The 24,605-nt window shown below is 39.5% G+C and overlaps 1 protein-coding gene across 1 annotated transcript in view; it reads right to left on the bottom strand.

The window, feature by feature from the left end:
* Nucleotides 1–10,981, bottom strand: part of LOC134323874 (potassium voltage-gated channel subfamily H member 7-like) — a 71,862-nt gene extending 60,881 nt beyond the window's left edge. The window contains exons 1-2 of the mRNA XM_063005435.1: nucleotides 10,906–10,981; nucleotides 4,678–4,908 (exon numbers count right to left, since the gene is read on the bottom strand). Coding sequence (XP_062861505.1) covers nucleotides 4,678–4,908; nucleotides 10,906–10,981 — 307 coding nt within the window. The remainder of the gene's footprint in view (nucleotides 1–4,677; nucleotides 4,909–10,905) is intronic.
* Nucleotides 10,982–24,605: the final 13,624 nt, after the last annotated feature.

Genomic DNA, 24,605 nt, shown 5'->3' with positions numbered 1-24,605 from the left:
CCATGGCAAAAAACAAAGGTAATAAGAGATAAGGGATTTATATGGTATATATTCAAGGATTGGGTTAGGGTGTTTTTACCACACCTGAGTTCCTCTAACCATTTCAGGTACAGTATTACACTTGGGTTTACAAACAGTTTGACAGGTTTCTAATTAATAATGATCTTTTAATTCCTCATTTTTGTGGGTCCCTCTTTTCATTTGTGTCAGAAGGTATCAAGCAGGATCATCAATAAAGCCACAACACTTAACAGAATCATTAATATCATTTCCAGTTTCTTCTCACTTCACCTTTAATCTGTCTGTCTTTGCTTTTCACCTTCCTATTCCCCAAACTCACCCCTACTTTCATTTCTGGTCTTGACTTTTCCTAAACCGCAGCTGTAATTCATCAGTAATTATCCTGACATATCAAACCTTCTGGCAGCATTCTGATTAAAGAGCCCTAAATCCAGTTCCATTTCTATGATTTCTGTCAAAATAAAGAATATGGAAATGCTTGAAGAATCTCAACTCCAAAAGAAAAACCACAAGGCATATAGGCATATACATATATAGTTATTTTAGGTTTTTATATTTAACAGGACACAGTTCATTTGAGGCAGCTTGGTTATTTGCAATCCAGTGCTGTCTGAGGATGTCTGAAGAACAGCAGTGCAGCGTAAGCAGTGGGGAGCGTCGCTGCGCCTGTACTCGTGAACGACAGTGTGTCACATCTGCATGCTGGTTTGCAAGATCGAGTTAATTCTTTGTGACTTCATCAAGAGCTGCAGGAGGGTCTGTCTATTCACCTCATCACAGCTGAGATGGGCAGAGGAGCATGCCGAGTCCTGTAGAATGACATCCAACAAGAGGAACTCCTCACATACAGTAACCACAGAAAGGATTAAATCTAACTTCCTGAAGCTATGCAGCACCAATACTATTTTTGACAGCACACTTGCACAGTAAGCAAAGGTGCACTAATAAAATAGAAAATTCATTATTAAATTAAGGGTTCAGACCTGAGTCATCCTCTGAGTGTATGGGACATGCCACACATGCTTCTACACTCGAATTTACATGGTAATGAGAATATTATAATAACAAACCTGTTATTTCATTCATATTTTTATGACCAATTGCACAGCTGATAAACGATCCTAAAGAACAGAATGATGCTCTCCGATAATGAACACACTTCACAAGTGTGAAAATATCTTTAGTTTTTGTTTTCACATGTATGAACAGTTTGTTGTTTTTACACCAATCTAGCGATCCTGTTAGGGCTGGCTCGATACCACTTTTTTATGTCCGATACCGATACTGCAAACTGAGTATCTGCCGATACAATCCGATACCATCATTTCTCCTCTCAAACAACTAAGCAGTAATAATACGTCTCACTGCACCATGGTTAAACTAGCTATCTAAATAACAACGCTCAGACTGTGAAACTAATATTCTAAAGGAATAAATACAGAACCGACAACATCACACTTATGCAAAACTGCTGTTTTTATTTTAACTTTTACACAGAACATTTAGCAGCATTTTTGGTTTCACTTCACACGTTCGAGCTGTTGTTCACGTGACACATCTCGTTTTACGGCGTGTCGTCCAAAGTGTCTACAATTGGAAGATGTGGATGTCAATCAAATGTGATGGACCAATTAGAATTGACGCAGAGTTGAGATTTTCCGTTAAAGTTCTGTCACGTTTTTAGATGATTAAACCCTGCTGGATTTTGAAGAGGATGTCTGCGGCTAAACGGAAAATGGTGTAGCTTGTTTTATTTCATAACACTAATGGATTAATCATTGATGATGTGAGATATCTCCAAGCCGGGACACCTTTAGCTCAGGTGAGCGATTTATCATTTATAAAGCAGTTTTTATTGTGTTTAAACAGTGTGTTTAGATGTGGCAGTAGTAGATGATTTTGTGTTTAAACAGTGTTTTTAGATGTGGCAGTAGTAGATGATTTTTTAAAATGCTAAAAGTTGAAGTAGATCAGTGTGTTTTAATTTCTGAATGGCTGTTGCAGATGAGTTGTAGATCAGTGGCACATGTTAATGATGCACCTTGTTACGGCAGTTGCCAAGTGAGTGGCAATAAACGGCACTCTGCTGGAACGTATCTTTGTGTGTTATTTGCTTTACACACAAAAAATGGCCTTATTTACATTAAGTGTTATTTACATTAAGCAACAGTATCGGATCGAATTATAAGTTTTTTTCCTTCCAATATCCGATCCAGTAATTTGGGCCAATATCGGACCGTGCCAGCCCTAGTTTCTGTCAAACCTCTATCGGTTTTGTTATGCTCACTTCAGTATAGACTGAAAAAGACTGAGTGGTAAAATCCATCCCTGAACTCATGAGATGGGGTGTCAGGACCTGCAGATATAATGAGTCAATTATGTCAGCTCAGGACTGACATCTCCATGCTGTACAGCCCTTACTTGTCAGTGGAGCTCATTACACAACAAACATCTTCATTCCTTTAACTTTATTTCAGAGACAGATAAACAAAAGTATCCTCTTTTCACCGGGATGGTTTCACAGGGCGGCTAGCATGAATATTGCATCAGGGCAGATCCAGGAAATTCCGGATTGTGTTTTGCCTTATCAGTGAAGGGTGCAGGGTTTTGTTTTTACTAGGAACTGGCAGTGACCCATGAATTTAAACCTAAAGTGACATAAGGATTCCACTTAAGGTGGCCTAGCAGTTAAAGTACTGGACTAGTAATCGAAATGTCACTGGTTTAAGCCCCACCAATTCCAGGTTGCCACTGTTGGGCCCTTGAGCAAGACAGTTGACACTTAATTGCTTAGACAGTATACTGTCACAGCATTGTAAATCATGGATAAAAGCTTCTGCTAAGTGATGAAAATGTTAAAGTAAAAAATCAATTTGCAGTGTTTCCTTGAAATACATGCTACAACTAAAACCCAGCATCTTAAATAATTCTATCTGTCTATATAAAGATTCACTGCTAAAAGCACTTGTCACCGTTTCTTTAGCCCTGTCTATCTTTATTGAATTCCACTGGACTGAACATTGGATTATTAATCCTCCTCATCCATAATTCATATATTTATTGTAAATAGTCACCACAAGCAGTAAACACTTTTTCAATTGATTGCTTGCTGGAATGCCCGCAAAAATATCCAGCTGCTCTTGTTAGCCACATGGAATTTGTGTATTTTTTCCCTATGAAGATTCAGTACCAGCAGTAACAAAAGCTCCACAGCAAAAATAACTTTCTTTTTTTTCTTATTTCCTTCATCTGTGCTGGATGCTGCTAAATTGCAGTTGTTCAGCTGATAGCTGCTCTACCTGCCCAAGCCAGTGATAATAGTTCCACTATTCTGCACTTCCAGTTTTATTTCCTAGCCTGGCATGATTGTTTAAAAGTTCTCTTGTGCTGTATGGAATGCTCCCTCAGCTATGTATCTCATTATTTATATAAAGTAACCTTCCCCTGAAGCAAAGTTAAGCATGAACTATTAAACAGATGAGCTGTCAATTCAACTGCCAGCAAATGACTGACTTGCCAATAACCCAAGGTCAATCGGCTCAAATAAACTTAAGCAATTAACCAGAATATCAAATAGAACCTGGATTCACATTTCTGGACCCATACCCTGCAGACTAAGGGCAACACTATATGCAATTGTTAATCAATATTTCAGTATGGTAAAAGAAGCAATATACCGTTGCACTTGTGGGAGCTCTGCAGACACCTATGCTAAGAACTGAGAGCTTGCTTATGAAGAGATTCTGAGAACAGATGTGTGTATGCAGTTTGATAGACTTTTAGATGGGTGTGTAAAAATCTAGAGAATGGGGTTGAATCTATTTGAGGATATAAGAAAACATGCTCCCATTTAGGGGTAAAGTATATGATGATATATACAGTTTAATAACAGAAATCAGTCTTTTAGTAGAGGTTTGGATCTTCTGTTTATACTGTTTTACTGTTTATGCTGTAAATAATTTCAATACAGTGCTGTTTGTATCAAATGTACGAATCAACTGCTGTACATAAAATCCATGTAAGGGAATCCGGAAACTTGACAGAAGATGAGGTTCTATTCATTCAAGACTCCTGAATATAATCAGTTTGTATTTAAAAAACACACATTTGCTACATGATCACATTTTAGTTTTTAAATATCTGACATCAAGCAAAAAAACTAACAAAAAGTAACCCTTTCTACAAAAATGTATCATCTTGTGTATTATTAATGTGATAAAAATAAAGTACACGGTAATAGAGGATTTTATCTATAACGCCCATCTCGAATAGCATTAGTGTTCTAGCTGTACTCGCCTCAGTGCACACATTGGTAGAAAGCAGGCTTCTGATAAAATGACATATTATGGGATGAAACCAGATTAGCAGAAAGGATGGAAGGGAGAAAGGGATCAAGATCACCATAGTTATAAGATGCCCTGCTACCAATATAAAAAGGGTTAGTCTCTCACTAGCACTCTCTTGCTTTTACACTTTATACAAAGTGGTGGGTAATGATGCCACATTACCACTAAAAAAGCTTTTACCGCTGAGAAGTTCTTTTTTCTCTTTCCATTCTCTTATCTGCCTTCCATTCGGAATCTAACTCACTAATTCAAGTGTCCTCTAGAAACAAGTCTGAGCGCCTCAGAGTCAAACACTATAGCCGAGACATACCATCTTTGCGGTGGTAGGTGATCTCCACCCTGCATTCATTTGATCCCAGCAGAGCCTGGGCGACCTCGGTGATGGAGTGCCGCTTGGTCTGTTCCCCGTGCAGGAAGTCGCAGATGCAGGGCCGCTGCATGACGTCTGGCCTGGAGAAACCGGTCATCTCACAGAATCCATCATTACAGTAGATGATTGCGCAGTTCTGCACTCGTGCATTGGCTATGACAAAATTCTTATCTGTAGAGAACACAACAGCAAATGTTACTTTTTTACATAACTATTTAAGTGATTAATAACTAAGCTACTGGTTAAAAAATCAGAATCAGCCAAGGTCAGAATCTGGTGGGTTTTTTTTATTAGTTTTTTCCGTAAACAGTGAACTTAGCAAATTGTACATATGAAAATCAGACACATTGTGTTCCACTTTTATTATGTTTAAGCTTAAGAACTTCCAGAATAGTGGAAGCTGTCATAGCTTCAAAGTGAGATGGAGGGGACAGGACAATTTTATAGTCATTGGAATAGGTTGTTTAACAAGCTTATGATTAGAAGTCAACATACGTTCGGCATTAGTGTATGAACCTTTTAAAAGTATAACAAGATGTAAAGTGCCGAAGCATAGTTCTACATTATGTTGTTATGTGCAAATAGCCCCCTCCTACTTTAGACTATCCACGCTATATTATGTTAATTATATAATAATTTATTTAAAAAATTTTAGATGCTGTTTTTTTCTCAAACAAGCACAGAAAAATTAGCTATTGTGTTTCAAGTGCTTAATTTTTTTACTGTAAAAATCAATGAGGAAAAAATGAAAATAAATGAAAATAAAATAAATGCATATTTATATAAACATTAGCATGTAAAAGTACAGCCAATCTGTATTAAGTGAAATGAACATGATTAAGGCATTGTAGTGAAATAATTTGTCATAATTACAGCAAATAATGAGTATAATTAGTATACATAATTAGTTTTGCTCTTATTGTGCAATTGTAGCATTTTAGTGGGTCTGGCTGAAGAACACTGCTCAATAACCCAGCTTATGACGTCTGACACACTTCACTTTTTCATTTACTGCAATTTTCCTTCTTTCTTTTACCCTGCTCAGACACCTTTCAAACCTTCAATACACGAGTCTCTAATTGCATGAACCGTGACTATTGTGGAATGCAAACTCATTCAGATTCACTGACTTTGTATTTGTGAATGTAATTTCTATTATTTAATTTCACCTCACAACACAGCTGTGTGAAGCAATTACACTGACCAAAATGTTTGTTCGAAAAAAGTAGAATTCGAGCCCTGCCTAAATTAAGTTCATTTGCATGTGTATTGGCAGTATTTGAATTGGAAATCGGATTTCAAGGTTAAAAATTCAGTCACTTTCAGTCACTTTAGTGACTCATCGTCTAACCTAACCACTGACACACAAAAACACCTATGAAAATTTTCACAAATCGGTAAGGTAGTCTGGTGTTCACATCACATTTGATGGTTTTATTGTTCCATGCAATCATTTTCACCAGTAATGAATGTTATACAGTATTACATATACTTATATATGAGATACTAAAACAAATATAGTTTATATTGCTTATATATGAGATACCAAAACAAATAAGTTTAGGTGAAAAGTTTACATAAACTTGTAAATGTTAGGGATGGCAGTTTTGAAAAGGAGAGACATTTAAATCCAGCAACACTGTAGATACTGTCAGGCAAAATGTTGGTAGTATTTTGCAAGAAGTGAGCAGAATAATAAAGAAGAACGTTTACCTCAAAAGCCCTTATTCTGTTTGTCCATGGGCATACAAAATAAGGGCGGAAAATAAACATCAGTACTGTAGTTATGCCAGAAGATTATTGATGACAACCATAAGCAAGATAATGTAGTGAAAATGCTAAGAGAACAAATATTAGGTGTGCTGTAAGTAGATTTAGCCCAGCAGATTTTGTCACAAACTTATTAAGTTGTAGAAATCATTAAAATTACATAACTGCCATGACATACAGTGTATCACAAAAGTGAGTACACCCCTCACATTTCTGTAAATATTTCATTATATCTTTTCATGGGACAACACTATAGACATGAAACTTGGATATAACTTAGAGTAGTCAGTGTACAGCTTGTATAGCAGTGTAGATTTACTGTCTTCTGAAAATAACTCAACACACAGCCATTAATGTCTAAATAGCTGGCAACATAAGTGAGTACACCCCACAGTGAACATGTCCAAATTGTGCCCAAATGTGTCGTTGTCCCTCCCTGGTGTCATGTGTCAAGGTCCCAGGTGTAAATGGGGAGCAGGGCTGTTAAATTTGGTGTTTTGGGTACAATTCTCTCATACTGGCCACTGGATATTCAACATGGCACCTCATGGCAAAGAACTCTCTGAGGATGTGAGAAATAGAATTGTTGCTTTCCACAAAGATGGCCTGGGCTATAAGAAGATTGCTAACACCCTGAAACTGAGCTACAGCATGGTGGCCAAGGTCATACAGCGGTTTTCCAGGACAGGTTCCACTCGGAACAGGCTTCGCCAGGGTCGACCAAAGAAGTTGAGTCCACGTGTTCGGCGTCATATCCAGAGGTTGGCTTTAAAAAATAGACACATGAGTGCTGCCAGCATTGCTGCAGAGGTTGAAGACATGGGAGGTCAGCCTGTCAGTGCTCAGACCATACGCCGCACACTGCATCAACTCGGTCTGCATGGTCGTCATCCCAGAAGGAAGCTGACGCACAAGAAAGCCCGCAAACAGTTTGCTGAAGACAAGCAGTCCAAGAACATGGATTACTGGAATGCCCTGTGGTCTGACGAGACCAAGATAAACTTGTTTGGCTCAGATGGTGTCCAGCATGTGTGGTGGCGCCCTGGTGAGAAGTACCAAGACAACTGTATCTTGCCTACAGTCAAGCATGGTGGTGGTAGCATCATGGTCTTGGGCTGCATGAGTGTTGCTGGCACTAGGGAGCTGCAGTTCATTGAGGGAAACATGAATTCCAACATGTACTGTGACATTCTGAAACAGAGCATGATCCCCTCTCTTCGAAAACTGGCCCTCATGGCAGTTTTCCAACAGGATAACGACCCCAAACACAACCTCCAAGATGACAACTGCCTTGCTGAGGAAGCTGAAGGTAAAGGTGATGGACTAAACCCAATTGAGCACCTGTGGCGCATCCTCAAGTGGAAGGTGGAGGAGTTCAAGGTGTCTAACATCCACCAGCTCCGTGATGTCATCATGGAGGAGTGGAAGAGGATTCCAGTAGCAACCTGTGCAGCTCTGGTGAATTCCATGCCCAGGAGGGTTAAGGCAGTGCTGGATAATAATGGTGGTCACACAAAATATTGACACTTTGGGCACAATTTGGACATGTTCACTGTGGGGTGTACTCACTTATGTTGCCAGCTATTTAGACATTAATGGCTGTGTGTTGAGTTATTTTCAGAAGACAGTAAATCTACACTGCTATACAAGTTGTACACTGACTACTCTAAGTTATATCCAAGTTTCATGTCTATAGTGTTGTCCCATGAAAAGATATAATGAAATATTTGCAGAAATGTGAGGGGTGTACTCACTTTTGTGATACACTGTACATGTTTTATCATATAACTTTAATTGTAAATGTAAATGTCACTGCATGAATAGTTTTGGTTACCATTGGTTCTCTACCACTTAAATTGGAGCCTTTGCTCATTTGCAACTGCTATTTTAGACATATTCGGGGAGACATGATTGAATTTAAAATACAGGTAAGACATTTACCCAATTGGTCCAAACTGTAACAAGTAGTTCCAAAAAAAAAAACAAAAAAAAAATGATGGAAACTAAAACATTTCATCGTGTGTTACAATCCTATCAATTCACCACCCACAGAACACAATATCACTTAACTGCCCACTTTTCCCATACTGTTACCTCTATTATTTCTCATTGTGCTATTAGTTACTACCGTGGCCATAATGTGCAACGTAAGTTAGTCATAAAAATAAAATGATAAAACAAAATAAACCATAAAGCAAAGTTAAAAAACAAACCACAATAAACAAAACCTAAAACACAAAACAATTTATCAAATCAGAAAAGTTAACAAACCACAAAACTCATACATTATATAAAAAAAATCATTAAAAATGACCAAATCTTTTGGGGTTGGTTTAATGACCAAATGAATGCAGACACCTCTTTATTATTGAGTTCAGGTGTTTACAATCAATTATATGAATTATATACATTACCAACAGTTTTGTGCAATAGTTTTAGACCTTTAGTGCAACCAGTTTTAGACCAATAGTCAAGACCTTTTACTGTTCCAGCATGGTTGTGTTTCTGTGCAGAAAGTGACGCCGTAACCCTACTAAACATCTTTCTTTGATTAAAACACTGGTCTTTCTTGTCCAACATCAGTGCCTGATCTGACATACATTAAATATTACAGTTTTCACATGTACAGGTGTTATAGGTGATATGTTGTTATCTCTGCTAGTGTTAAGTTGAGCATGTGTTCACTTAAAAAAGCTATTTACAATGCGTGTATCATAAAAGCTTGTTTTTGGTGCAGTTTATGTTCATAATTCATTCATCACTGAGAAGCCTGGTTCCTGGAAAGTTTTAGTTTTTAATTAATGTTTAATATAAATTGTTACTTACATAAACTACATGGTCAGAAAGTGTGTGGACACCTGACCGTGAGCTTGTTTCAAAACCATTTGTACTCTGGCCGTCACAGCCTTTCCACAAGATTTGGAGTGTCTGTGGGAATTTGTACTCATTCAGTCATAAGACCATTTCTGAGGTCAGGCAAAGATATTAAAGAAAAAGGCCTTATTCACAACTGACCTTCCAATTCATCCCAAAGGCCTTCAGTGATGCTGAGGTCAGGGTTCTGTGCAGGCACTGAAGTTCTGTATGTATTTATGAATTTCACTTTGTGTACAGTGCCACATTGGTGTGGTAAAAGCATTTTTTATGTATAATCAAGACCATAATTACAATATATATTGTTGGGACACACCCCTCCCAGATATTCAGCTGGTCAAAATGCCCACCCAATATACTGATGTAAAAAAAAAATCCTAGGATTCCTACCATATCCAATCAGTTGTTGATATGGCAGGAAGGTTTTCGAATAGCAGGAACCCCCTCCCCTTATTAGATTTAGTGTCCCCGCCCCGTCCCCCAGTGTTCAATTCATGGCTACGGCCTTGTGTATAATTCATTTTATACACTGTTACCAATGGGTGTGGCTAAAACTCCTGAACTCTATATTTAAAAGGAGGATGATTACATACTTTTGGTCACATAATGTAGGTGCGAATCTAAATTGGTAATTTGTTTACTCTGCTCTGTAAAAATATTGGGAAGCACTGTTCGCAAGCTTGTCGTTTTCACTTACAAAGCAGAGAACTTAATATTAAATAGCTACATATGTGAGCTTTACTGTAATCATAATAATAATAATAATTTATCATTTGCTTTGTAATTTATTAAGTTGTTTTGCACCTTTTACAGACAAACAGGCCACTGTTACATTTGCAACAGACTATAACTGAAAAAGGCTTAATAATACCATGGTTGATATTTTACTTTTGATTTTAGAAAGAAATACATACTGAAAACATATAAACAAAACAATTCAATCAAAGTAAGTCTATAACAATAATAAAATAATAATTAAAATAAATAAATAAATGAAACACCAAGCAGGACAAGGTGGTATACATTCCTCCTAGTCATATTATGAATTTGCCATTTCACCATAATCTGCTCAGAAATCACAAGAAGACAGATTCCCTACATATTCACTTGTTAAAAGGTTTAAATACTATGATTGAAGTAAAACACAATCTAGTTCTGTAGTTCACCCTGTACTAAGTACAGCCAGATTTCTACCTGCACCTTTGTGTTTGTGTTTTGACTCCTCGTCTATTCACTGCCATTGTGTACTTTCATTTTCTCTCGACTAGACTCCACTAATTTGCGTTAATCCTAATAAAACAAACCTGGTATTAGAATAAAGGTTTATACAGATTTCATACAGAGTGAGTGTGTTAGGGATTATAACAGACCTTTGTTTCATAAACGTACACAAAACTAACAAAGCATAAACGTGTCCCATACATACATGTCTCCAAACAGAGCACCTCTCAGTCACACTGGATCTGAGTGCTTTATAAACATAGCAAAGAAATAAAACTATTAAATACACGATTTAATACTCACTCTGTCCCTCGAATTTCCGTATTATTAGTCCCAGAAATGTGTTTTGCGGCGCAACATGACCTCGTCGCACAGGCATGATTAAAACAACCTCCGCGTCTCAGGTTCGAACGCGCTTTTACTCCGAACTAAAGTTAAAGTCGTGGTCGGGTCGCACTCCTTCGGGTTGAAAGCATGCTAGTTCCACACAGTCCGGTCCACTTTCATTCAGCTTTGTTATTGTAAGTTAATAAGCCCGGAGATGAGGATACAGACAGCGCGTCCTGGGTTTAAACGCCTCTCTGATACACACACAGATCGCGGAAGATGGAGCGCGGATCGGGTTGGAGTTGGAGTTCGGTTCCAGCAGCAGCAGCAGCAGCAGCATCTCTTTGTGCAGGTGGACTCGGTTCCTCCGCACTGACCGGGAGCGGCTGAGGGAGTGAATGACTGAGTGAGGATCATGTGGAGGCGCTCACACATCTATACTGATACACACAGAGAGAACAGAGCTCTGGATGAGGAAGCGAGCCAAGCTCCAAGCATCCCGAGAGTCTCCTCCTTACACACGCACGCGTGCGCGCGCGCAGAAACACACACACACACACACACACAGCCTCTCTCACTCACACACACACACACACACACACACACACACACACACACACACACACACACACACACACACACACACACACACACACACAAACACACACACACACAGCCTCTCTCACTAACACACACACACACAAACACACACACACACACACACACACACACAAACACACACAGCCTCTCTCACTCACACACACACACTGTCTCCCCCTACTCACAAGACCACTCAAACACACACACACACACACACACACACACAGCCTCTCTCACTCACACACACTGTCTCCCCCTACTCACAAGACCACTCAAATACACACACACACACACACACACACACACAGCCTCTCTCACTCACACACACACACTGTCTCCCCCTACTCACAAGACCACTCAAATACACACACACACACACACACAGCCTCTCTCACTCACACACACTGTCTCCCCCTACTCACAAGACCACTCAAATACACACACACACTCACACACACACACACACACACACACAGCCTCTCTCACTCACACACACTGTCTCCCCCTACTCACAAGACCACTCAAACACACACACACACACACACACACACACAGCCTCTCTCACTCACACACACTGTCTCCCCCTACTCACAAGACCACTCAAATACACACACACACACACACACACACACAGCCTCTCTCACTCACTCACACACACTGTCTCCCCCTACTCACAAGACCACTCAAATACACACACACACTCACACACACACACACACACACACACAGCCTCTCTCACTCACACACACACACTGTCTCCCCCTACTCACAAGACCACTCAAATACACACACACACACACAGACTGTCTCCCCCTACTCACAAGACCACTCAAATACACACACACACACAGACTGTCTCCCCCCTACTCACAAGACCACTCAAATACACACACACACAGACACACACACACACACTGTCTCCCCTTACTCACAAGACCACTCTCAAACTCAAACTCAAAAGAAGCTTTATTGGCATGACAAATAAGGACATTCGTATTGCCAAAGCAAGTTACAGGGAAATATAAACAATAAAAATAAGAAAGAACAAAAATATACAGAATAGTTACATGTGCAAAAAATTTAGAATAGAATACAATATTAATAAAAACAGTGCAAAATAATAACAATAAAAAGTATAATATTTACATTAATGAGGTAGTAAAACAATCAGTTTGTGCGTGTGTGTGCGTGTGTGTGCTTGTGTGTGCGCGTGTGTGTGTGTGTGTGTGTGTGTGTGTGTGTGTATGGGACATGGTCACCCACTGTCCCTCACCTGGTGGCAGGTGTGAGTATAGAGTGCTGCTAGTGTGCAGCTCTCTCTGTGCTCCCCCAGTAGGTGGGGCAGTTTGTCGGGGTCTGGGAGGGAGGTAAAGTTGGGGATGATGTTATTAAATTTAGGGAAGAATTGGGAGCGGACGTGGTGGTACTTGGTACACCGGGTGAGGAAGTGCAGCTCCGTCTCTACTGTACTGAGAGTGCAGTGCTGACACGACCTCTCCTCCCGGGGCAGCCAGGACCGGGTGTGTCGCCCCGTCTACACGGCCAGGTCGTGTGCGCTCAGTCTGTACCTCGTCAGGGTGTTTCTTAATTTAAAGTCGGATACTGTGCTCAGATAATCTGCTGCACTGTAGTGTCTGTTTAGGGTCAAATAACACTGCATTTTACTTTGAGTTTTAGTTTCAGTTTCCCAATAATTCAGATATTTAGTTCGGAGTTTTTGTGTAATTTGGTTTATTCTAATTGGGTTTGCAGATTTCTTCTGTTCCTGAGTCTTTATTGTGTTAGTGTGTGTTATTAGTGTGTCGGTGTGTGTTAGCAATGTGTTTGTGTGTGTTATTAGAGTGTCTGTGTGTGTTATTGGTGTATCTGTGTGTGTTAGAGTGTCTGTGTGTGTTATTAGTGTATCGGTGTGTGTTAGTGGTGTATCTGTGTGTGTTAGTGGTGTATGGGTGTAGTGACTCAGGACCAGTTGGATGAGGGGACTGGTATGTTTGCTCAGCTCTTGGTGTTTCAGGGCTTTATAATGATAAGATTGGGGGTCGCTCTCATTTAGATGGTTCCAGAAGTTGATTGCTCTTCTCTGTATGTTTATAATTAGTGGAAATCGGCCTAATTCTGCCCTGCACGCATTGTTCGTGGTGTGTCTGTGCACCTTTAGGATGCTTTTACAGAACTCTGTGTGCAGGGTCTCTAATGGATGTTTGTCCCAATTATGGAATTGATGGTGTGTAAGCGAACCCCAAACTTCACTGCCATATAGAGCAATCGGTTCAATTATTGATTCAAAAATTTTAAGCCAGATTCGAACTGGAATTTCCACGAATGTTTGACGTTTTATAGCGTAGAAGGCCCTGCGAGCTTTTTCTCTCAGTTCATTTACTGCCGGATTAAAGTTTCCTGTGGAGCTGATGTTTAGTCCGAGGTAAGTATAATCTTTAGTGTGCTCAATTTCGTGCTGTCCTAATTTATATGTGTGTTTGGTTCCCTGAGATCTGGCTCTTTTCTGGAAGGTCACAATTTTGGTCTTTTTGAGGTTGACGGTCAGGGCCCAGGTCTGACAGTACTGCTGCAGCAGGTCCAGTTTGTGCTGGAGACCCTGAGCGCTGGGGGACAGCAGGACCAGATCATCTGCATACAGCAGGAGTTTAATCTCTGAGTCGTGTAGAGTGAGACCGGGCGTGGCTGAGTGCTCTAACATGGAGGCCAATTCATTAATATAGATGTTAAATAGAGTTGGACTTAAACAGCAGCCCTGTCTCACTCCACGCTCCTGAGAGATGAGATGTGTTCTCTTACTGCCGATTCTTATTCCACACTGGTTTTCTGTGTACATGGATTGAATAAGATCGTATGTTTTACCCCCTACACCACTCTCTAACATTTTATAAAACAATCCTTCATGCCAAATGGAATCAAAAGCTTTTTTTAAATCAATAAAACATGCAAATATTTTAGAGTTATTTTGAACTACATATTTTTCGATCAGGGTGTGTAGGGTGTAAATATGATCGGTAGTGCGGTAATTTGGTAGAAAACCAATCTGACTTTTACTCAGGACGTTGTGTTGGGTAAGGAAGTGTAATAATCGTGAGTTAATTATACTACAGAATAATTTCCCCAAATTACTGTTCACACAGATGCCCCGGTAATTATTAGGGTCGAATTTATCTCCACTTTTGTAGATGGGTGTTATGAGACCTTGATTCCAGATTTCAGGGAAGGAACCGACGCTCAGAACCAGGTTAAAGACTTTTAACATCGCCAGGTGAAATTTGGAGCTGCTGTGTTTGATCATTTCATTCAGGATCCCGTCAGGTCCTGATGATTTCTTTGTTTTTAGTTTTTTAATGTTGTCTTTAAGTTCTTTTTCAGTAATTAAGGAATCTAGAGGATTCTGGTGGTTTTTAATAGCTCGTTCCAGATTCTCTAATTTACTAATAATTTGATTTTGTTCAGGATTTGAATCTAATTCTACATTTTTAAAGAGTGATTGGAAATGGGTTGTCCAGATATCCCCATCCTGAATGGCCAATTCTTCCTGTTCTCTATGTTTTAATTTGTTCCAATTGTCCCAGAATTGATGTGTGTTGATTGATTGTTCAATAATTGTTAGTTGTTTTTGGGTGTACTGAGCTTTTTTGGTTCTGAGTGTACGTTTATATTGTTTGAGGGTTTCACAGTAAAGAAGTCGTGTGTTACTGTTGTTTGGGTCTCTGTGTTTTTGGTTTGATATTTTACGGAGTTCTGTTCTTAACATTTGACAATCTTTGTCGAACCAGCTGTCATCTTTTGTAGATTTAGGTTTTGATTTAGATTTAATTTTTAATTGAGCTTTATTTGCTGTATTTTTAAAGATCTGATTAATATTTTTAACTGCCTGATTTACTCCTTCTTTACTGTGAATGTACGCAGTGTCCAGAAAGTTATCTAAGCTAATTTGGATTTCTGTGCTGCTAATTGCTTTCTGGAACTCCTCTGCGCTGTTCTCGGCCCATCTGTAGGATCTGGAGATGCTGTACAGCTTACTGGGCCGTGTGTGTGTGGTGGGGTTAGTTTCTGTCTTTTTGATGAACACAGTAATTTGGCTGTGATCAGACAGAGGGGTTAGAGGTTTAACAGTAAATGCACTGAGAGAGAAAGGGTCTAAATCTGTTATTGCATAGTCTACTGTACTATTACCAAGAGGTGAGCAGAACGTGAACCTTCCTAATGAGTCCCCTCGTGTTCTACCGTTGACGATGTACAGACCTAAAGTTCGGCAGAGCTGCAGGAGGTCTTTACCATTTTTGTTAGTAACATGATCATAATTGTTTCTGTGGTTTAGGGTGGAATTGGTATTAAGAATTTGGTTGTTATTGATGAATCTGTTTCCCTGTTCATTTATAATATCAGGTTGGGTTCCTGTTCTGGCGTTCAGGTCTCCACAGACGAGCACTTTTCCCTGGGTTTGGAAATGGCAGGCCTCTCTCTCCAGCTCTGAGAACATGTCTTCAGAGTAGTATGGAGACTCTGACGGAGGAATATAAATGGCACAGAGAAACAGATCCTTCTGTGATGATAGTATAGTTTTGTTTATTTTTAGCCAAATGTGGTATTTTCCAATTTTCATAATGTTTATTAGCGTGTGTAGGTGTGATTTGTACCAGATTATGAGACCTCCTGAATCTCTGCCTTGGCGCACTGTGCTAAGTTTTTGGGAGGGTAATATGATTTCTCTGTAGTCACGGGGACAGTGGGTGACCATGTCGGCCTTGCACCATGTTTCCTGTAGGATGATGATGTCAAGGTTTTTAATGTGTGTGTGGAAGTCAGTGTGTACGCTTTTTTATCCGAAGGCTGAGGAGCTCAGGCCTTGGATGTTCCAATTACTAACGGTAAGTGACATTGTGCAGTTGCAGTGTATAGTGTTTAAAATGAGATAAACTTTGTAAAAATATTTTTTTTTTTTTTTTTTTTTGTTTATACATATGTATATACTTATGTTTATCTTTAAATATAGATATTTATATAACTGTATATATGTGCATATACATTTTGTTACATTTTTTCAAAGTGGTTATTATTCTGTCCAGTGTTTTACTTTAGTTTAGTTTATTGCAGATGTACTGTAATAATTGTCTGATCTCACCCATGTCGTTGTGTTGTGCTGGTCCTCTGAGGGCCTCAGCGTAGCTGCGCTGCGTTTCTGAGGTGTGGGTGAGGCGTTGCAGGGTTGCTGCTGGGGTTCTCTGTGGTTGGTGGTTCGTTGGTGTAGGTGCTGATCCGGTTGGTCCTGGTCTGGTTGGGTGGTTCGGTGGGGTTGGAAGGATTGGGGGGCGTCGAGGTGCTGGTCTGGAGTGCTGTGCAGGTCCAGTTGAAAACGGGTGTGTCGGTGGTCTCCTGATGGGTGTGCTGTGGTTCTGATGTGGTCGCTGTCCTGGTGTGTGTGTGGCTCCGTTTATTCCCTGTGCTGCAGTTTTCAGAGTTCTTGCGAATTCACTGATGCTGTGTTTGTTCAGGTGTACGTGGTGATGGAGCGAGATGTTGGTGTGGTGGGCAATGTGAATGTTAGAGATGTGTGCACATCCTCTGGTAATGTCCGTGTTTACTCTTTGTATTGTGTCTGGGTGAAAGTCTCGTCGTGGTAGGAGAGTAGATATTATAATTTTAGTATTTGGGAAAGTCTCAGCGGTCCTCTTTGCAGCTCTGCACACCATCGCTCCGACTCTCTCTTGTTCCGCCCTCAAGTCACTCAAGCCACTCAAACACACACACACACACACACACACACACACAGCCTCTCTCACTCACACACACACACACTGTCTCCCCCTACTCACAAGACCACTTAAATACACACACACACCATTGTTTTTATACAGTTGTACAGTACAGGGTAAAACTTCCAACAGTTTCTGGGTTAATGCTTTGGGTCATGTAGTTATTTATTTTAAAATTATTTCTAACTTTGTGTAAAAGTATATATATATACAAAATTGGTAAACAAGTGTAAACTGGTTTATGTATGAACATAACTAGCTTAAAATACATAAGAAAAAGTATTTTTAGAAAAATTCTGCTTTTCGGTTTGCCCTGTGATGGACTGGCGACCCGTTTGAGGTGTTTCCTACCTTTCGCCTAGTAAATCAGACCCACTGTGACCCTAAATAGAATAATACAGACAATGAATGAATAAATAAATGTTTTTGTGCTTGTTAAAGTAAAGCATGAAACTATTTTAGATGATATGTTTTATTTTACACAAACATGTATATTATATTATTTAAATTATTGGTTCTATAACATAAGCAAACTGAGAGTCAAATTGCACATTGTACTCTTATATAACCACATTTTGATTGAATAAAAAATAGATTATGTTTTTTTGTAAAACATAAGATAAGATAACATAGGGCAAGCTGTAGCCTAGTGGTTAAGGTACTGGACTAGTAATCAGTCAGAAGGTCACTGGTTCAAGCCTCACAACTGCTAGGTTGCTGCTGTTGGGCCCTTGAGCAAGGCCCTTAACCCTCAATTGCTCAGACTGTTTACTGTAACTGCAGTGTAAGTCGCTTTGGATAAAAGTGTCTGCTAAATGCCGAAAATGTAAAAAAAAAAAATGTAAATAAGAGCACAGGAGGGACCAGACATGCTTTTAGTCACATTTATCCATTCATTCATTTAATGTCTGTTCCAACACTGTCTGTTTTACCACTGCTTTATCCTGGTCAGGGTCAAGGTGGGTCCGATTAATTGTGTAAAAGGTAAAAAATACCCAAAACAGGTCGCCAGTCAATTACAGGGCAGACACACACACACACACACATTCACATTTACACTTACACTTATGGCAATACCAAAGAGTATGCAGGGAGAGTATGCAATCTCCACACATTAAGGGCCCAGATCAGCCGGCCTTGGAAATTAAACCCAGGCCATTCTTGTTGTGAGGGGACAGCACTACCCACAGCGCTATCTACCATGCCACCCCCTTTACCACAATTAATTATTGCCAATAGTCACAGTCTGCCAGTAATTTGGTATGTTCTCCATGAGTTGCCATGGGATTATTCCTTGTACTCCTCTTGAAACATACAAGTTTTAAATGTCTTCTACTCTAAATTGCAACTAGATATAATTATATATATAAGGACGTGATGACCTGCAGTACATTGGCACCTGGTCCAAGGTGTAATCCAGGTTTTTGCTGAACCCACTGTGACAATGGTCAGGATGAAGCAATTACTGAAAGTAAATGACTAAATGAATGAATTAACAGATAAAAAGCATTTTTTTTTCTTAGCTATCTACAGTAAAAAAACTCAATGTGAGTTGCACTAAATGCATTGTGATCTGTCCATGGTGCTGATAGTAGTGTTTTCTATAAAAAGCTAAATGTCCCATGTTTAATGAACACTTGGTTTTAAACGCTGTAAAAAGTAAATAAATCAATGTTAAATTAATGTCTGTTGTCTATGTGCAGGCAGAGGACTTTCTGTGGATACATTTTAGCATTGCAAGCTTATACAGCAGGTCAAACCAACATTTGCCTGTGTAAACATGATGCTTATTTATTGAATAGACATTAACCCTCCTCACACACACACACACACACACACACACACACACACACACACACCATGTCCCTCTAATCTCTATCGCTGTGCTTACAAATGCAAATTTGTTCAGAATGAAAAGTCTGACTGACTGTAACATCTGTCCCAGTATTTCTTAGCACCCATCTGCTCCATTCAAATAAAAAAGAAAAAAGGGACATGAGGCATGAAGACACAAGCCAACGCAGCTTTAACTGAACAAAGAATTTCCCTTCTGTCATAAACTACACTGTATAACATTTTTATATTATATTGTTTTGTATAATCAGTACTTTATCTTAATCAGGGTCACAGTGGGACAGGTATCACCAAGAATCAATAAGAGCAAAGGTAGAATAACACCCAGGACAGCGTGCAAGCATCGCCACAAATCACACTTTTAAATTGTCTGGCTCAAACCTTCCTTTTTTACTGGTTTCCTCCTATTTTCTCCCAATCTGGTCACTACCAATTCCCCATTACAATTTTATTGCTGCTTACACCTCCCTGTTCTGCCCCTCCAACAAGCATGCAATCAACGTCTGCTTTTTTCACCTGCCAACACAGAATTCTCAAAACACTTTATGTATGCTATATTGCATACATAGTCATGCTTTACTGTTCCATGAATCATCCCTCTCTCATACATCATGTTCCTCTACATGGCTAAGAGTGTCTGTTGGATGCCTGGCCAGGTCGATAGCACAGCTAAGATTCAAACCCGCAAGCTTGAGATCTCAGCAGTGATAGGCTATTGCTCTCACTGCTGGGTGCCCTCTACCTCAGACTCAGACATTTATTTCAGATTGGACTGTAAATATTTAAACAATGTGTTAATAAAGTGACATTCAATGTGACATCAATTCGCGGTGGGGTGGGCGCTGAAGCCTATCCCAGCTTTTCAATGGGTGTAAGGCACACACCCGGGGCGCCAGTCCATCACAGGGCAGACACACACACACACCCATTCACCTATAGGGCAATTCAGTGTCTTCAGTTAACCTGACTGCATGTTTTTGGACTGTGGGAGGAAACTGGAGCTCCTGGAGGAAACCCCCGCAGACACGGGGAGAACATGCAAACTCCACACAGAAAGGACCCGGACCGCCCCACCTGGAGATCAAACCCAGGACCTTCTTGCTGTGAGGCGACAGTGCTACCCACTGAGCCACCGTGCCGCCACACATTAATTAATTAATTAATTCATTTATTCATTCATTCATTCATTCATTTATATTTAAATTACTTTATCCTGGTTGCAGTGGGTCACAGTGGATCAAATGGTACTCAGAAACACCAGTCTGCTACATGTTTAATTATTCACTTACAAATAGGGACAAATTAGAGCAGACAATCTACCTTCTGCATTTTTTGGAAGGTTGAGAAAACTTGACCTAAATCCAAACAGATATGGGTTGTTGGTTAAATGGCAAACAATCTACACCAAGGGCAAATTACCTGCCAACACAAAATAAAATAAATATTATCTATTTATTTTTTTGCCACTTTATTAGTGATCAATGTTCAACCATCCTAAACAGGGAGTCTCTAAAGAATCCCTTTTAAATGTAATTGCTTCCTCCAAACTGTTATAAACTGTGCATGATGTACTTTTAGCAAAGTAGGTCTAAATGCTGCCATTACTGTCTAATGCCTGACAGCTCATAGCAGCTTAAGTAGGATAGTGTTGCTGTTAACAGATGTAAATGTGAAGATAAAATGTAGCACTGATGTTGAGATAATACATCCACAATTTGGATGAAAAACACTTCGGTCTGGACTGAGGTGAGTTCATTAAAATCAGTGGTGGGCTCAGACGGGAGGACTGTCTGTGGCATCATGACTTTCACAGAGCTACTTTGCAAATGTTACACATTTGTTCACTTTGTGGGGTTTTACAGAGGTCATGTAAACAGGGACAGTGGTAGCCTAGTGGGTAGAGCTTTGGGCTATCAACCAGAAGATTGGCGGTTTAAATCCAGGCTTTGCTATGCAGCCACTGTTGGGTCCTTGAGCAAGGCCCCTAACCCTGTCTGCTCCAGGGGTGCCGTAAGGTGGCTGACCCTGCGCTCTGACCCCAGCTCCCAAAACAAGCTGGGATATGCGAAGAAAGAATTTCATTGTACTGTACACCTGTATATGCATATATGACAAATAAAGTATATCTTCTTCTTCTTCTTCTTCTTCTAAACTCCTTTATCAAAAAATAGTGAAACACGGGCATCAATAATCTGTCCATACAAAGTCTGCAGAAATCACATACTCTATTAGATTTTTTAAATATTTTAATTTAAGAGCCATGTATTGAATATTCTAGGGCTGACTCGATACCACTTTTTTATGTCCGATACTGCAAATTGAGTATCTGCCGATACCGATACTATCATTTCTTCTCTCAAACAACTAAGCAGTAATAATACGTCTCAATGCACCATGGTTAAACTAGCTATCTAAATAACAATGCTCAGACTGTGAAACAAATATTCTAAAGGAATAAATACAGAACCTACAACATCACACTTATGCAAAACTGCTGTTTTTATTTTCACCTTTACACACAGAACATTTAGCAGAATTTTTGGTTTCACTTATGTTCGAGCTGTTGTTCACGTGACGCATCTCGCTTTACGACATGTTGTCCAAAGTGTCTACAATTGGAAGATGTGGATGTCAATCAAACGTGATGGACCAATTAGAATTGATGCAGAGTTGAGATTTTCTCATCTGCGGCTAAACGGGAAATGTTGTAGTTTGTTTTATTTCATAACACTAATAGATTAGTGGTTGAGGATGTGAGAGATCTCCAAGTCAGGACAAGATAGGTTCTTTATTTCAGGTGAGTGAATTATCATTTATAAAGTGATTTTTATTGTGTTTAAACAGTCATTTTAGATGTGGCAGTAGTAGATGATTTTGTGTTTAAACAGTGTTTTTAGATGTGGCAGTAGTAGATGATTTTTTTAAATGCTAAAAGTTGAAGTAGATCAGTGTGTTTTAATTTCTGAATGGCTGTTGCAGATGAGTTGTAGATCAGTGACATGTTAATGATGTCATCAAGATGCACCTCGTCACGGCAGTTGCTGAGTGAGCTGGCAATAAACGGCACTCTGTTGGAACGTATCTTTGTGTGTTATTTGCTTTACACACAAACAATGGCCTTATTTACATTAAGTGTTATTTACATTAAGCAACAGTATCAGATCGGATTATACGTTTTTTACTCTCTGCTATCCGTTCCAGTGATTTGGGTCAATATGGGACCGATACCGATACAGAGTATTGGATCGGTGCCAGCCCTAGTATTTTTTTCTTTTATTATGATATAATATTAATATTAACTCTATATAGTATTATGTTGTTTCCACAATGTTAAAATTCCATTTTTATTCTGATTTTGGGAAAAAGTAGCAGGGTAGTGTCACAAGAGGTCATTTTGTACAGATGCAAGACTTTGCAGGTTTGCAAACCAATCCCATTTCCACAAGGTTACATTTAATAAACATTTTATCATATTACCCATCAAAAGGAATCTAGCACCTTAGTTGTAATTATAGCCCAACATTTTAGAGCTTAAATAATAATAATAATAATAATAACAAAAATTATGACTTCAAAATGTTTCCTGTTACTAATACTAGATATTTTAATGAGCTTATTAAAAGAAGAATTTAGAATTTCTGTTTGTTGTATTTCTTTATTGTGGATTTTTTCTTTATTCTATAAATAAAAAAGATAAACTAAATAAAACTTAATAAACTATGTAAATAGTGTGTTGGTATTATACAGACTGCACCAATTGGATGTTTTAATCCCCATTTAATTACAGAAACCAGGAGCTTCATTAACACAAGAAGTGTTTTCCCTGACACGTTAATAGAGCTCTGGAAGTTCTGTCAGTCATCTTAATTTATGATAGAAGATACTGTAGAGCTTTGGATGTTTAAGAGGCTGTAATTTTCTCCTGAAATTAGATGAAACTTCTGTGGGGAAAATGAATGATGCTGTAAACACCACTGTAAATCATTCTCATCTCAACTATAAAAGTGCAAGAAAGAAAAATAAACATACAGTGCTACTGCATGAACAGTTATAAGTCAAAACATTAGGACTATGCTTATTTTGTAACAATAGTGTATGCCACTGTCAGGAATATAATAATTGTTGGGCTGATAGTAGTTTCTCGTATCATACTACATGGGTTGAATGCAGTAAACATAGGTGGGTATTAAGACCTGAATGATTGTGATAAAAGACAAATTGTTATGTCCAGACGAATGGGTTGAAGTATCTTTAAAAAAGCAGGGGGTTCTTACAGGCCTTGACTCATTGATACCATAGGTCTTGAAGGCTATGCCGTATGGTATGGACTAACAGAAGGGCTACTGTAGCTCAGATTGTACAGTGCATCAAACCCTTCTGTGTATGAGGCTGTGTCATCCAAGTCCAATCAAAATTCCTGAACACCAGTGAAACAACTGCAGTGGGCATGCGGGCTTTGGAACTAGCCTGGATCTCAGTGCAGTGAAAGAAGGTAAATTGGTCTAAATCTGTTTTCTCCAAGACCATGTGGACAGCCGAGCATGTGTGCATCATACTCATGGAACAGATGGCACCAGGAGATGCTGAACAATGATCCAGCTTGCGATGTACAGATGTCCTGCTGGTAATGTTCCCAAACCACATACCACAGGGATACTTCAGATGTGCAATATCTTATGCCTAGTTCACACTACATGATTTTTGCCCTGATTGTCGCTCGGCGATTGATTTTCCGGGTCGGGAGCAACTCAGCGTTCACTCGGCGATCAAAACTCGGCTCTCAGTCGCTAAGTGTGAACTATCCAACAACTCGACCCGACCGGCTCGCCGACCGCTCGGCGACCGGATCGAGTTTTCTAGCACGTCAGATATCTGATCTCAGATGGGCAACTGGGAATGAGTGACACGTCGAACAGCCAATGAGAACGCAGGATACAGCGTGAAGGGTAATGCAGAAGAGGATATAGTTTATATCCGGATACACCGGCACACACACGTAGTATTTCTGATTTGATCGTCCTCTACAAAACATAACACCCACGCTGCATTACAAAATTATTAATTAACATCCACTTTACTACAGAACAAGCCATATACCGTTCGTGTGGCCAAATCCACTCAGATTCATTTATCTGATATTTATCCTCTTTGATTTTACACTGCACATCAGACCACAAACACTTTGATCACTCGCTACTTGTTGATGTGCATTTTTGGACGTGGTATCATTAAAACCCTCGTCACTTCTCACGTGTGTTTTTGTAAAGAAGAAAAAAAAGGAGACCAGAGAAGCTCGCCTATGATTCCAGTTGGTGATGGATCGTATAGTGTGAAACCCCCTATCGCCGATCAGTCGTGTAGTGTGAAATATACACCGACTGAAAGACTCCCGCGTGCAAGAGATTCAGTCGTGTAGTGTGAACTGTACAGCGACCTGACGACTTGGAAAGTCGTGTAGTGTGA

Source organism: Trichomycterus rosablanca, chromosome 12 (assembly GCF_030014385.1).
Source record: "Trichomycterus rosablanca isolate fTriRos1 chromosome 12, fTriRos1.hap1, whole genome shotgun sequence".
NCBI lineage: Eukaryota > Metazoa > Chordata > Actinopteri > Siluriformes > Trichomycteridae > Trichomycterus > Trichomycterus rosablanca.
This window is presented reverse-complemented; position numbering and strand designations above follow the sequence as displayed.